This window comes from Chionomys nivalis, chromosome 14, assembly GCF_950005125.1.
Source record: "Chionomys nivalis chromosome 14, mChiNiv1.1, whole genome shotgun sequence".
NCBI lineage: Eukaryota > Metazoa > Chordata > Mammalia > Rodentia > Cricetidae > Chionomys > Chionomys nivalis.
Genome location: NC_080099.1, coordinates 25,885,286 through 25,901,904, shown reverse-complemented (window position 1 = coordinate 25,901,904; position 16,619 = coordinate 25,885,286). Strand labels below are relative to the sequence as shown.

Here is a 16,619-nt window from a genome sequence, read left to right as displayed (position 1 = left end):
ATCTCAAAAATAGAATATACAATTTGATCAGGCAAAATGGAGCAGCTCTTTCTGTAATTGTGTTTTGCATAATCACCCAGCAAAACTGTAAAGAGTCATTGGGTTAAATAAATACTAAATCAAGGTAACTCAGACCTAATTATAAGAACAAAGAAACGGTCATGCGTTAGTTTACTTCTCTATCACGGTGGCAAGACACTGACAAAATTCAACTTGAGGAAGAGAGGCTTTATTTCACTTTACCGTACATAATACTTTATGGAGAAAAGCCAGGGAAGAAACTCCAGGCAGGAATCTGGAAGAGAGAACTGAATCAGACCATGGAGGAACACAACTTATGACACCCTCCGTGGCTTGTTCCATTTGCTTCTTCTCGTCTATAACTTATGACCACCTGTCCAAGGTGACACTGTTCACAGTGGAACGGGCCCTCTTATATAAATCATTAATCAAGAAAATGTCCCATAGATGCCCCCAGGCCAACTTTATGGAGACACCTACTCAAGTGGGTGTCCACCCCCAGATGACCCACATTTCTGTCAAGCTGACAAAACATAATTAATGCAAATATGTGACTATTGAATTATAACCATTCCTTTCTTGGTTATCGCCACAATTATGTGTGTCAATTTCACAATAAAAAGCATATCATGACGTTAAAAGTCCACTATTTCTAAAATTCCAATACTAAAAGTTCAATGTCTTTAAAATATCCACTCTTAACTGTCATCTCCTATAAAATCTAAACTAAGTTACACAGTTTCTCACTGCACGAAGGAAGAACCAGGACATAAATTAAATCACAGTTAAGCAAAACCAAAGTGAGGCAATTAGCTCCAAGTCTTGTAGTCCAGTGCCGAATATCCAGACTAGTTCACGCTCTTCTGACCTCCAAAGGGCACTGGCAGCTCTACCCCCTCTGCTCTGCCAGACGGAGTGCACACAGCTTGTCTCCTAGGCCCAGGCCAGCTCTGGACTTCACCTGCTGCTATTCTTGGTTGTCACCACACAGTTTTGGCACCTCCAGCTGTGTCAGGTCTCTACTACAACTGTGGCTGCACCTTCACCTGTGGCCTACGTTGGCCTCTTTTCAGGAATTCCAACCCTGCCACATGGTGCAAAGCCTCAGCTACTCCCTGAAACCCCTTCAATCCTAGTGTTTCGGCTAGAACTGAAGCTGTGCTTTCTCCAGTGGTAATTCCTGCCCTCCCACGGTGCCAATCTGCAGCAGCTCTCCATGACCCCATTAATACTACAATTTGGTTAACAGCTTGAGATGCAGCTTTGGCCGTTTCTGGACCACAGCTTCTGTGTGCTGCCCCTAAGGAAATGCTACCCAGAAGACTTGGCCTCAATGATGCTGGTCTCTTTTGTGTCACAGCTGCTCTTTAGCTCTAACCAGTCAGCGTTGATTGTCTCAGGAAAGCAAAGTTTCCATGTACACAGACTCTTAATCCAAAATATCACACAAAAGAACTTGGTAGTATCTCTGTTTCTCTCTGAAACTTAAGAGGTTAAACCTCCATTTCTGCACCTCTCTCCATGTTTTTATTTTCCCAACTCCTAAATCATCTCATTCAACTGTGAGCACTAGAGTGACCACTATCTATTTTAGCTCAAACTCCTCCCATGGTCCTTACCCACCTCCACTTCCCCCTGCCTCCACAAAAAAAAAAAAAAAAGAAAAAAGAAAAAGAAAACATATGGACAGGTTCATCACAGCAATACACTACGTGCCTGGTACCAATTTCTATATATTAGTTCATTTCTCTGTTGCTGTGATAAAATACTTAGGAAAAGCAACTTGAGGATGAAATAGTTAATTTGTGGTTGATCTTTTACTAGCTCGTACAAGACTTGAACTATAACTGCCTAGTGCTGAGAAAAGGTGGATATAGCGAGACAGACAGAAAGGATATTTATCCCCTATCATGCTGGTCTGTGTTGATCCAGTTGGCTAGCATTGATGTGTACAGGACTTTATTATATCATTTTTCATATTGCCAAAGCTTTCCCCTAGTGACACACTTCCTCTGACATGGCCACACCTGCTCCAGCCAGGCAATAGATGATGATGACACTATTTAATAAACGGGAAGTTGGGGTGAGCTATGGGTTTGAGAAAATCAGACATAGACTTTCCTTCTGGATGTACAAAATGTACGGATCACTGGCTGCCCCTGGCACTTTCCCATAGCAGCAGAAGATAGTGCTGAGAAGAAAGACAGAACGTATCTGCTAACTCAGTCCCCAGACCACTGCCCACTGCCAAATCCTCTGCCGTTTAACACTTCCCGTATTCTGACCTAAGTCATCTATTCAGAACTTATTCAGAACTGTCTGCTCATTCTCATTTTCATCAGCCAAAGGATTTCCACAACTCTGGGCTTGAGCAGTTTTTTCTTTTGCAACCTCAGTTTCTCTGTACAGTCTTTGTATTTCTCCCGACTATTGAAGTCTTCAAGGACCAGTTCAAGGGTGTCAGCAATAAAAGAAGCTGCGGAAATCCTCTTTGACTGCAATTTTGTTCTGCTAATTAGTTATTGTTGCTTTCTTTAGAATATCTGAACTCCTTACCTCTTCTTAGAACTATCTCAGCGAATAGGCCCTTGTAGTTACGAAATGTTGACTAGATATACATCAATCCCATTTCTCCTTAAGTAAACAAATACACTTGACAATTATATTTCTTTGGAATATCATCTTTCTGGCTTTACTGCTACAACTATATTTTTATGTGTATGTTTATAGATATGTATACATATATACATAATACATACATACACACACATTGTGCATGTGATTTGTTTTATTTATTTGTTTTTTGTTATAAGATCACACAACACCGCCTGGACTAGACTAGAAATCACTATGTAGCCTTCAGTCACCTGGAACTTGAGATATTTCTGCCCCAGTCTCCTGCGTTTGGAGATATTCCATATTTATTGGTGAAAGGACAAAAAAATTATTAAAAGTTGTTTTAAGAAAATTAAACCAGTATAATCTCATTTATGTAGCTGAACAGCTCCCTCACTTTTTTCCTGTATATTAGTTCATACTACTTTAAAATGTAGTTTTAAAGTAAATCCATCCTTATTTAACAGTCTTAGTATTTGGGACAATAAATATTTCTAATGTTGAGCACGCGCATGTGTGTAAAATAAATGCATGTGTGTGTGCTTTTAGGATTCACCTGTTGCTTCTCTCTGACACTGCGGTCATAAACAAGCAGCCTTTTTATGTGGGTGCTGGGCATCCCAACTCAGGTCTTTATGTGTTCAGTGCAAGCACTCTTATCTACTGAACAATCTCACCAACCCTCTAAAGGTTTTATGGGGACAACAGCCTTCTTCCGCATTCTTGTGACACAATGTGGTTGGAATACTCACCCCTCGGTTAAACAGCAGCTATCTAACCTAGAAGGGAAACAGTGAACCAAGTGATTCTTGCCTAATAGTTTCCTTTGAGACCTAGAAAATATGTGGTTTCTGTCAAGGTGGAGTCATTTAAAGATAGCTGCTATATGCTGATACCATATATGCTATGTGCTGCTTGCAATCAAAGATTTACTTATTAAAACAGTGTAAAGTTAATTTTAAAATTCAAATTATTCATTTCTTTCTCCTGAACAGCCAAAATAAAAATAAATAAATAAATAAATCTGGTCTGCATTTGTCAGACCTATTGAATGAGACCTGGAAAGAATTTCCATTTAAAATGAAGTTTGATCACTGAGATTGCAAAAGTGCTGTGTGTGGGCTGATGATACGAGAGAACCATCTGGATACGAGGGCTGTGTCTTTTAGCATCTGTCAGACCCTCTCAGTCTGAGAGCTAATAAACCGATGAATGTAGCTGAAACTTTTCTTTTTGTTTGTTAGTTGATTGGTTGCTTTATCCGAACCCGACTTTCTCGTTCCTCCCATTGCTGTGTTGATCAGTGCTCACTTGATGCCAGTTGTGGGCTCACAGCCCTTTCACATGTGTGATCTAGCCACACGCCTTTTCTGGACTTACTTTGGCTATGTGTCAACATTTCATTAACCATGGCAGGATACTTACACCTTTAGACAGAAGAAAGAAGAAAGGGAAGGAGGGAAGAAAGAGGAGAAAACAATGCCATCCTGTATCTGACATCCGGGAATGAATCGATTCCAAACACCTGTGTGTCAAATAAAGCAGGCAAACTATTCTAAAAAAGACACCAACAACCCCTACCAAAATCAGTTCTTCCTAGGAAACAAGGCCAACCTGTGTCCTTTCGTGTGCATGGTTCACACTCACTTCATTAGAGAGCCGAGTGAGAACGGCCAAGCGTGTGCATAGCCCATGAGGAATGCTGCCCTAATCATTTCCAGGGGAAATCACTGCTCAGCGTCCCCCTGAGGTCCGCTCTCCGCTGTGCCTGCTCCTCCACTCTTGTTAATCCACTTTTGAATATCTCATCTGCTCCCAGAGACAAATTCCCCAAGTCAGGGCTGCCAACCTCGTTACAGATTGGCACTTACCAGTACAGATTAGATCATGTTTTCAAAGACTGCCCCCATTATATTGGTAGTTGAAAAAAATTTCAAGCCCTGCCAGGGACAATTTTCCCTTAATTTAGGAATTCCTATTTCTTCTAACAGCCAGCTGGAAATGAGTAAAATATTACAGCGCTCTCCTTAGTGTTTGGCCTAGAGAAAACACATTCTGTCCAAAATATATATCTTTGGCACTCTCTAGAAGTAAGGAATCTTGGGTAATCTCTATACAGGCCAACTGTGAGAAATATTATTTTTAACACTTAAATACATGGAATGATTGTTTTTCTTATTTTCAAGAAATTTAAAAATAAACAAAACTTATATTGGGTTTTTTAATCTAGCAAATTTTAAATAAAAACTCATTAGAGATAATTTTACTATCTGGTCTTGTGCCTTTCTGGTAAAACCTTTTGGTGACATTCTACAGTGTTCACGGCAAGAAGAATTTCTTATTCCCTGAGAACTGCTTGTAACTTACACAAATTAATGCTTATTAAGTTCAATGACAAATTATTGATCATTTAATCTAAATCCATACATTGCTATATACTCAAATCCCCCATATGTTCCAAATAGCTAAGTAATCTCAGGATTGAGAATGAGAGATAACTAGCTTAGACCCCAAATATCACCTTTATAGCTATACTCAATCCAGAAGGATATAAAAGTCTTATTTTATCCCCATATCAAAAATAACATGTTGCTTCAAGTTGCAGTTGCATTAACAAATGTGAAATGTTTCTGTAACAATAGTTGGCTGATATAGTGTATTTTGTCACTATTTCAATGTATATTTTGAAAGTGCCATAATTAAGGTAAAATATCATTTCTAGAAATATTTTATTCTGACACACACACACACACACACACATATATACATATATATATATATTATATTGAGCTCTTTTGTGCCAAGAATCAGACAGCTGCTCTGATACACTTTAATTCAAGCACTTTTCCCCTTCTTCCTTTTATTGTCCCTCCTAGAAGCATTAGAAATCTTTACAGTGTAAGCTTTCTAGGAGCCAGTCAGTTCTTATTACCTGTCATAAGAATGTCAGAAAGGATGTAAGCCATGGGAATATCCATCCGTACTGTAAGTAACCTGGGGCAATCTACAAAAGTGTAGGCCACATTTATGTCTATCCTGGGACACATGTGGCCCACGTTTTGAACACACCAAGGTTTAAGATAAAAGTTATAGGTTTTGACAATGTACAGTTTTAAATTTTTTAATAAGTTTTTGAAATTTCATGTATTATATTTTGATTACATTCTTCCCTTCCCCATCCACTGCTAGAAAATTCTCTGGTGACTTTTGAGAGATGCACTGATTGTGAATGTAATGAAAGTCATTTGGAATCTGTTTATTACTTTGTCTCATCAACCATACAATAGTGAAAAAACTGCACTAGACATGGACTCTGCCTACGAAGAGAACCTAAACATCAATCAGAAAATGGTTGGCTATTCTCATGATAGGTATGCCACTATTGAACCAATAGGCATGGAAATTAGTAAGGAGCCATGGGGAGTGGAGTGGGAACTTCCAAAGATTAGAACTTAGAACACAGTAATACAAAGTAGAATGGGAATAATGGAACAGAAAGGGTTAAATGGGGTGTGGCATAGGGCAGGGTAGAGAAGAGAATACAGGGAGTGATAAGTAGCTCTATAGACCTTCTGTAGGCATGACAAACTACTACTGCAGAAATTTCCCAAAATATAAGCACAGAGATACATGAAAAGACTTTAAATAGTTACCCTATAATGAGACGATAATGTCCCAATAGGCATAACAAATTAAAAAAAAAATTGATGTCAGGAACGAGTTAACTCAACTTGAATCATTAGTGGCTATGAGTTCCAATAGCCCCTCAGATATTATGAGCTCTTCCCGATGTTCTTGGTAGCCTCAAGAACTTTATGGTAGAACCCTATTGCTGGAGACACCACACACTTATCTACTAGAATATAAAGATATCAAGCTGGTACTGACCTGAAAGCCTCATTCCTGCTTTCTAGTTCTCAGAATGCTGGAAGGTGCTACACACCGTACCAGTCACACTCAGCTGTGGACCTTGCAAAATACCATACAGACCTGCCTGGCATGATAAACATCTTATTTTAGAGGATTATTAATTATTGTTGATAACAGGTTGATTAACCAATATTTCTTTCCGCGGTCCTTATTTAACAAACTAACCATTTTCATACTTCAAAGGAATTAAAGTATTGAGCAAATTTCTCTTATGTTTAATTTTTGGTATGGAGCTGAGGTGTAAATGTAATTGACTTGAGTATTAGAAATTTTCACTGCGTCTCAACGGAAGAAAATATTGATTCTCTTAGAAAAATCTAAAGTGACATTTTTTAAACATTGCTCAATTATGTCAAAGCATGGAGACTATTTTCTTGTGTAACCTGTCATGACGAATATTAGTTAAAATAAAGTTTGCATCAAGATATTGGAGTTCCTTCTGTATGGAGAGAACGGATTCCTAACATTGACTTTCTATGTGCCATTTATCTCTGTCAACAAGGAAATGTCCAAAGGCATTTTTAGAAAGTTTTTTCTCTTTACACTTACCTTCTTACATTTGCTCGAAAGATCACCACCGCAAAGCTAGGATAACATGATTGTGTTTCCTGTGCAGAATGAGAATGGCGATTGAATCATGAGCTATTTTGTTGCAAGGGTCCTTCGGGGCAATATTAAAGTTTGGGAAATGAATTTTCACAATACACAATTCAAGACTCTATGTTAGCAATAATCTAGCACCATTTCCTTGCCAATGTAATCTCAGTGGCAAGGGGTCTGGTATGGCTTGGATTTTTCTGTTATTTTTTTAATGAATTGGATTTGTTATTTTAACAATTTTGCTTTGTTAGAAGCCAAAGGAGTTGCCATGCTTCAAGTATATTTAAATTTTTTTCATGATATATGTGAAGATCAAGGTTAATTAGAAAGAAAAATGGAGATAAGAGAGATAAATTTTTAAATTGATTCACAGTATGAAGAAACACCCCACCTTATGCTGCCATACTTCTATTGAACAATTTGACATATCGTAACTCATAAATGTGTAAAAATACATAATATATGCAAAAATAATCAGACAGGTATAAATGGAGGCCAATGGCACTGGGTTTTGATCCTACTGCATGTTCTGGCTTTGTGGGAGCCTAGCCTGTTTGGATGCTCACCTACCTAGACCTGGATGGAGGAGGGAGGACCTTGGACTTCCCACAGGGCAAGGAACCCTGACTGCTCTTCAGACTGGAGAGGGAGGGGGAAAGGAGTGGGGGGAGGGGGATAGGAGTGAGTGGGAGGAGGGGGAGGGAAATGGGAGGTGGGGAGGAGGCGGAAATTTTTTCAATAAAAAATGCAAAAAAAAATAAGGAATTCAGTGGAAAGAAGCAAATGTTTGGAATCCATTGCCTTGTGTTCATGGCTGGCTTGTGCTTGGGGAGGAAGGCTTTCTTCAGGAATCTTTCTCCATTTTCTCAGTTGAGCAGCAAAACCTACTACCCCAAACTCCTCCATTTACCTTCAGGGTCTTTGTTTTCTCCACAGAATCTGGTTACATCTGCAAACACAATGTATTTGACTAGTTTCTTACTTATCTTCACTGGCCATAAAAATGCAAGCCGCTAATCGTGAAATGGCCTTTTCTCTCCTATGTACCCCTACATCTGAGTATCCAAAAGAGGACTTGGTACATTGTCACCTTTGAGTTTATATTTATTGAGTGAATTAATGAAATAGGCTTTATGATTATAAATTTATTGGAGCTTTGAGGAAACAATTATGCATCTATTTAAACAGTATTAGACAACCAGGTACTAACAAACCCATCTGTTATTGTTTAATACATGATTTTGTTCATAACTTGTCTATAGATAGGGTAACTGTATGTCCTCATTTACTTAAGACTGTACGACTGCATTTTTATAGTCTTAGAATAATTATAAGCATTGCCTTCTTCCACAGAGTCCTGATGGGCAACAAATTGTATGGTCACTGTATCCAAAGACAAACTGTTTCCCGTTCCACTTGAAGTCTTAACTGGACACAGGAGATGTTCTCTTCAGGATATGTATCCAATATTGCTAGAAGTCTTAGCTGGGCTCATCCTCATAGATTCCTGGAAAATTTCCTTGCACCAGCCTTCTACGTGACTTTGAAATGTTCCCCAGCTTTTCCAATGTCTCTTTCAGTACTCTCTCCCTCCGCCCCCCCCCCCAATCTGATCGTTCATGTTCCCATTCCCCACCCACCCTCAGTCCACTCATGAAATCTTTTCTATTTCCTCTTACCAGGGAGATCTGCATGTACCCCCACGAGCCCTCCTTGTTATCTAGTCTCTCTAGGTCTTATGGATTGTAGCATAATTATCATTTATTTTATAGCTAATATCCACTTATGAGTGAGTATACACCATGTTTGTCTTTCTGGGTCTGGAGTGCCTCACTTGAGATGATTCTTTTTTTTAGGACGATCCATTTGCTTTCAAATTTCCTGTTGTTCTTGTTTTTAACAGCTAAGTAATACTCCATTGTGTAAATGTAAACCTTTTCTTTATGCATTCCTTGGTTGGGAAACGTCACATACAACCTTTAAACAACAGTGCTTTGACACAGGAGACAGCCTGGTGCTCTGTTGGCTAGTGTTGGGACGGCATGGTACAAGGCTTTCAGAAGGGGTAATACCACTTTCTTTTTGTCTCAAAAAGAAAACGGTGTCTTTGTAACATACAATATTACTTTAAATATTAAACAACTGGCATAAAGTGGATGAAACCACCTGATTCCCCCTGCATTTAGTAATCCGTTTTTAATTCCATGCATTAGTCACCATGTTTTGTTAATAAAGGGCATTAAATACAATACCAGGTCAGCAGTATAAATATCTCATTTGCTTTATTTTCAGTTTAGGATCCAGAACATAATGGTTAATCAATAAATGTTTTTTAAAACCTCAATTGATGGGGGCATTCAGAGACATTCAAGCAGAGAATAATTTTTAAGACAGTTTGACATAATTTTTGCCAGACTGTTTCAGTGTTCCTGGAGAATCATTAGTTAATAATACAAGTCTTTTCTTATCCAGCTTCAACTCCGGAAAACTGCTGAATAACAGTAGCAATGATAATAGATTATGTAGATGTTTTACTTCCATCATAGGTTAGAACTTAAACTATTGCTGAGATCAACGGCAATACCTTGCTTAACACAATGGGGAAATAATAAGTCCCAGATACATTAGTTTTCAGGGGCAATACTGAAATCAAAGTCTCTTAATTCCAGTGCCAAAATTATTTTGGCTTTCTCTTTTAATGCCTGTCTGTTTTTAATCACAATGATGTCATTTGAAAAAATACCAATTGTTTAGTTTTGTCTTCTGTAAGGAGTGAAAAAGTGTCGAAGACTTCCTGGGATCCCAGCTGTCTCTCTTCAAATATTTGCTCACTCTTTTCTCATATGAGTGATAAAACTTTTACCAAACTGTACTTTATAAAGAAAATAATTATTACTGCTAGACTTTTTGTTTCATTATTGAAGTTTTCTAGTGGGAATAAAATTCTAGAAGCATTGAATACTTAATTTAATAAAGTTTATTTTATTAGTTTCAATAGCAGACTTAATACTGCTTACTTAAACAAATTACAGAATTTACATTATTCCGTGGGTACTGTATTGGTTTTTAAGTTGTGCTCAATCATTACAAAATTGATTTTCGTATGAACTGCAACTAAAGTTTTTTTTTTCTTATTCCAGTATTCCTGAAACTGAAATTAGCCAATATCAGCTAATTCTCTGTTGTCATCTTTAGTTATTTTGGTTTTGTTAGTAATTCTGGGGGAGAAAAGATGTGTTGCTTCCATTCGCTCACATCTTTTGTAGTCTTATGAGTTGGAAAGATTAGGATGGGTCAGTGAAATTTCCAGGCTTTTCGGGGGAAATGATTGAGGACGGCTGAGGTCCTCCTCTGTCTCATCAAATGGAACCTTTCCTCTCTAGAGGTGTTCTAATCCTTTCACTTTCTAAAAGATCCCAATTGCCCTGAAACTCTACAGAAATATTAGGACTATAGATCAGAATACCTTTCCATGTATTCTTACCTTATAGATGTTTTAGTTATTTTTTTGCCTCTTTAAACAACATCTTTCCTGGAAGTCACAGAGGAAGCAGAGTTTGTGGCAGGCCTGTGTCACAAGCAGGAGGACTTGGTTTGGGCTCTAGTGCCCACCATCCGTAATCCCGGTGCTGGGTATTACAGACAGAAGACTCACTGGGGCTACCCAGCCAGTCAGTCTAGCCTACTCAGCAAACTCCAGCCAATGAGAGATCTCCCCTCAAAGGAGGTAGATGGTGTTTTTGAGGATGACATATGAGGTCCTCCTCTGGCTGAAACACACATGAACATAAGAAAATAAATAACAGATAATCAAAAACGTGTATATTTTATAAAAACTTCTTACACCATTCTTAGTGACACTTACATATGTGCCTATATGCTTTAAATCATTATTATTACACAAATTGAACACACATAGTTGGAACAATATGGAAACTTAAATTTTACTTTATTTAAACTCATTTCTTTATTTATATCTGACTTCCATCGTTTTTAATCTATTTGAGGTCCACCTCCCCATTCCCTCCCTTTCAATGCTTCCCCTACCCTACCTCACTGTTACCTCCTAAATTCATGGTTTACTTTTTTAAACCCACTGAATTCACTTAGTGCTGCCAAGTGAGCATGTATGTATGACCTCTACATACATGGATCATGAGTAACTCTTTACATAGAAAATGATATATTAAAGAGATAATCCTCGGATAAACACAATCATATTCCTCTTAGACGTAATTTTCCGTATTTTATGATAACTATATTTTCTCAATCATCTCAATAGTGACTTGAAATTCAGACAGGGAAAACATCAAAATAACTCATACACCCTTTCTTCCCCAGTGCTCCATCACCTGCGGCAAAGGGATGCAGTCCCGTGTCATCCAGTGCATGCATAAGATCACAGGGAGACATGGAAATGAATGCTTTTCTTCAGAGAAACCTGCAGCGTACCGGCCGTGCCACCTTCAGCCCTGTAATGAGAAGATAAATGTAAACACAATAACATCACCAAGACTGGGTAAGCCCACCACAGAGTGGGTGGCTGTCAGAAACATAGAAATCTTTTAAGCCTTTTATTTCCTTAAAGCTCAGCAGTTATTAAACTGTGCTATTTAACTTGGTTCTAAGTTGGATCTATTTTAATACACTTAGTCCAAATGATCAAAGATGGGTTTTTGTTTTGTTTTCTGTTTTCACTTTATTTATTTATTCACTAATTTTTTTTATTTCATTTTACATTCGAATCACAGTTCTCCCTCACACCCCCCTCACCTCCCACTCCAGCCCACCCCTCATCCACTCCTCCCTTGGGAAGTCAGCAAAGGCTGGCACATTAAGTTGAGGCAGGACCAAACCCTCGTTTTTGCATTAAGGCAGAGCATTTGGGTTCTATATGACTCAGCAGGTAAAGGTACCTGCTGCTGAGCCTCACATCTGAGGTTTTGGAGCCTGTCCTGGAACTAGCTCTTGTAGACCAGGCTGGTCTCGAACTCACAGAGATTCACCTGCCTCTGCCTCCCAAGTACTGGGATTAAAGGTGTGCGCCACCACCGCCCGGCCAGAGATGGGTTTTTAAATGTTTCATAAAGACTCCTTTCCTTCCATGAAGTATTTAACTCAAAACTAAGTCTAGGAAATACTGATGGCACACTACCTGCTGTCAACTTTTTTTTAAAATTTTTTTATTGATTTTTATTGAACTCTACATTTTTCTCTGTTCCCCTCCCTGCTTCTCCCCTCCCCTTCAAGACTCTTCCAAGGTCCCCATGTTTCCAATTTACTCAGGAGATCTTGTCTTTTTCTACTTCCCATGTAGATTAGATCTATGTAAGTCTCTCTTAGGGTCCTTATTGTTGTCTAGGTTCTCTGGGATTGTGATTTGTAGGCTGGTTTTCTTTGCTTTCTGTTTAAAAACCACTTATGAGTGAGTACATGTGATAATTGTCTTTCTGGATCTGGCTTACCTCACTCAAAATAATGTTTTCTAGCTCCATCCATTTTCCTGCAAAATTCAAGATATCATTATTTTTTTCTGCTGTGTAGTACTCCATTGTGTAAATGTACCACGTTTTCCTTATCTATTCTTTGGTCGAAGGGCATTTAGGTTGTTTCTGGCTATGACAAACAATGCTGCTATGAACATAGTTGAGCACATATCCTTGTGACATGATTGAGCATCCTTTGGATATATACCCAAAAGTGGTATTACTGAGGTCAATTTTTTTATGTTGCAGAAGAATTTAAGCTTCAGTCTAGTCTCATACTATCAACTATGATGATGTCTGTGGGAAGGGAAAGTTTTGGATAAACCTTAAATTTCTCCATGGCCAATGCCCTCCTTTTAATCTTGGATGCAAATTTTCTTTAAGATAGGCAGCATAAAAGCAGTTTTCTGTAAAAAAAAGAATAATAATAATAAATAAGCATCTAAGTCTACACAACCAAATGTGAGGTACTTTTCTTGTCTTTGAGGATAGAAGTATAAATTTACAAGCCCTGGCAATATTTTAACATGACATTTAATACAATACTTTTTGTGTTTTTTAAAATTTATTTTTAAATTAACATAAAAAGTGACAGGTTTCTTGACATTTTCATTCATACTTAGTTCTGGTTGATCTACCTCTTCCTTCCCCATTTCTCTGCTGCCAGCACCCACTGTATTCTTCATCCCCTTGGCCACTGGTACCCACTGTGCTTTCCATTCCTATGGTCACTGGTAGCCACCATACCTTTCATCCCCATGACCACCAGTTCCCACTGTACCCTTCATCCTCACAGCCTCTGATACCCACTGTACCCTTCATCCTCACAGCCTCTGATACCCACTGTACCCTTCATCCTCACAGCCTCTGATACCCACTGTACCCTTCATCCTCACAGCCTCTGATACCCACTGTACCCTTCATCCTCACAGCCTCTGATACCCACTGTACCCTTCATCCTCACAGCCTCTGATACCCGCTGTACCCTTCATCCTCACAGCCTCTGATACCCGCTGTACCCTTCATCCTCACAGCCTCTGATACCCACTGTACCCTTCATCCTCACAGCCTCTGATACCCACTGTACCCTTCATCCTCACAGCCTCTGATACCCACTGTACCCTTCATCCCCAGTATTGCTCTTTCCACTTTCATATCATATGTGCTCTGCGACCCTTCCCATCCCACTCTCTTACAGCCTCTCTTGTTCCTGTTTCAGGGGTCACTTTTCTGGCCTTTCTCCTCACTTTGTTAACATAGAAATACACACACACACACAGCAATTAAAACCGAGGAACCACATATGAGAGAGAACATACAGTATTGGTTACTGACAATCTTTTTTTACTTATATTTTAGTGTCATGAAATATTTTTGTAGCTAGTCTGAGTTCTTTGGTATAATCTAATTTATAATCAAGAAGTTGACTTCTTGGTTATATATGCAGGTAGCCTATATTTGCATGGAAAATCTTAATGACTGCATTATCCTTTATATCTGTGGCAATCAGTACTTTTCACATCCCTTCTACCTGGCAACCAGTGGATTAAGTTTTTTCACCTGTGCGTATAACTTTTGGGAAAACAATTTAAATGATGTCACTATTTAAATAATAGACAAATAAAGGGGGGCAATTTATCATACGTACTTTTATACTGAAAACACAAAATTCAAAGAAATGGGTAAGCTTTTTTTTTCTTATGGGACCACAATTCTTTTTACTCTAATAATTAATGTTTCTTTGAAATAATAAGTTAAAATAGAATAACATTAATCAAGACAAAAGTTAAACAGTTCTAGGACAGGTACTCAAATGCATGCTTTCAATAAAATGCAACCTTTTCTATCAACCATATGGAATCTGTGAGGTATAATTTAGGAGAAAACCACGGAATAAAGGGAGGGGGCTTCATTACAATTACATATCTTTTACTTGTTATTCTTTGAAGGATATGTTGGTTTCTCTTTATTGCTGCAGTAAATAATCTTACCAAAAGTGAGTTGGGGAAGAAAGAGGCCATTTATATCTCCATCCATCGTGGCTGAGGGAAAGTATGGCAGTAGACCATAAGTTCGGTCAGTTACACTTTATGGACACATAGGGGCAGAGCGAGAGAAAGTGAGGCCAAACCGTAGAATCTCAAAGCCTGTTCCCGGTGTCTTACTTCCTTCACCAAGTCTCCATGGCTTAAATGTTCTAGATCCTTCCCATGTAGTACCAACGATTAGAGATCAAAGTGTTGAAATCAATGAGTTGATGGGGGATATTTCTCATTCAAACTGTAAGAAAGGTGTACCTTAAAACACAAATACCATGGTTGGGAACTTTAAGTTTTATAAAGTCGAATAATGAACTGAATTTGAACACAAGGAAAAAAAACTGCTGCAAAATGAATCTCACAACAGATGCTGGGACACACTTTACTCTGTCACTGAAGCCAGATCTTCAGTACAGAATTGTCTAGATCACATCTTGCACCCTAGCACTGGTGATAAACCCCTGCAGAGCTTCGTCACTAGTGAAAACCAGCGTCTATACTCAAAAGGTCAGGACTCACTCTCCACAGATTGTATAACATACAGTAAGCCTGGGCACATTTTCATTTTGCTGTTTCTTTGTAGTTGCATTTGCAGAAATAGTTATTAATATAAAATCCCATATTGGTAAGTATATTGTCAGGTGGGATGGGACATGCCTCTCTTCTTAGCACTTGGGAGGACCAGGAGGCAAGAGGCTTGACAACTCAAGGCCATCTTTGGTTACATACAGAACTACAGAACAATATGAGCTACAGAGTGATACTGCGTCAAAGAAACAAAAGATTACTTATGCACATGTACATTCAGAAGGGAAGAGAGGAATTTTTTTTCCATTTTAATACTAACTTCTAAAATCTTTGGATAAAAGCTTAAATGACATGGTTGCAGACAATTATAACCTCAACGCTCAGATTGAAACCAGAGAGTTTACATACCAAGACCCTATTTAAATAATACATACAGGGACTGGAGAGATGGGTTTGTGGTTAGGAGTTCTTATAGATCTTGCAGGGGCCCCAGATTTGATCCCCAGCACCCACACTATGGCTCACAACTATCGGTTACTACAGCCCCAGGGGATCTGGTGCCCTCTTTTGATCAGGTCAGGTAACAGCTCATGGTACGCATGCATATTTGCAGACAAAATATGTGTGTGTGTGTGTGTGTGTATTACAAAATAAATAAGTCTTTAAAATGTAAATAATGCGTAGATCTACAATAGATATGCTGGTCAATCTCAGTCATCAGCTTGAGATCTAGAATCACATGGGAAGCAAGCCTCTTGGCATCCATGATGAAAATTATTTTGACTACGTTATTTGAAGCAGAAAGATTCACCCACTGTGGGTAGCACCAATCCCTAGGATGGAATCTTGGACTATATGAAAAGGAGACCGAGAGGTGAGCACAAGCGTCTGTCCCGATCTGCTTCTTGGCCTTGAGCCCACACTGTTTCCACTGGAAGATTTTTTATCACAGCAACAGGAAAAGCAACTACCACAGATGATTAACAAACACAACTGAAACTTAAAAGCTCTGCTGCACATTGGCTGTGAGCAATCTGTTTGCAGTAAGCTTCAACTGTCCCCAGCTGAGAGCATTGTATACTCATCCTGCTGGCAGGGCGGGCACTCGGTCTTATATGTTCTGTCAGGCAAGATACACAGGTTCAAAAAAATGAGACAAATTCATCCACAAAAATTAGTAAAAATTGTTCCTACTGATGCCACCTATGAGCCTTCTCAGGGTGAATTCACCTTGTTCTGTTTCCCAGCTGCCCTGACCTTCAAGTGCCTGGGAGACCAGTGGCCAGTGTACTGCAGAGTGATCCGGGAGAAGAACCTGTGCCAGGACATGCGGTGGTACCAGCGCTGCTGTGAGACCTGCAGGGACTTCTATGCCCAGAAGCTGCAACAGAAGAGTTGA

At 38.9% G+C, this 16,619-nt stretch overlaps 1 protein-coding gene across 1 annotated transcript in view; it reads left to right on the top strand.

The window, feature by feature from the left end:
- Positions 1 to 16,619, top strand: part of Adamts19 (ADAM metallopeptidase with thrombospondin type 1 motif 19) — a 177,850-nt gene extending 161,231 nt beyond the window's left edge. The window contains exons 22-23 of the mRNA XM_057789047.1: positions 11,509 to 11,686; positions 16,468 to 16,619. Of these exons, the coding sequence (XP_057645030.1) occupies positions 11,509 to 11,686; positions 16,468 to 16,619 (330 nt within the window). The remainder of the gene's footprint in view (positions 1 to 11,508; positions 11,687 to 16,467) is intronic.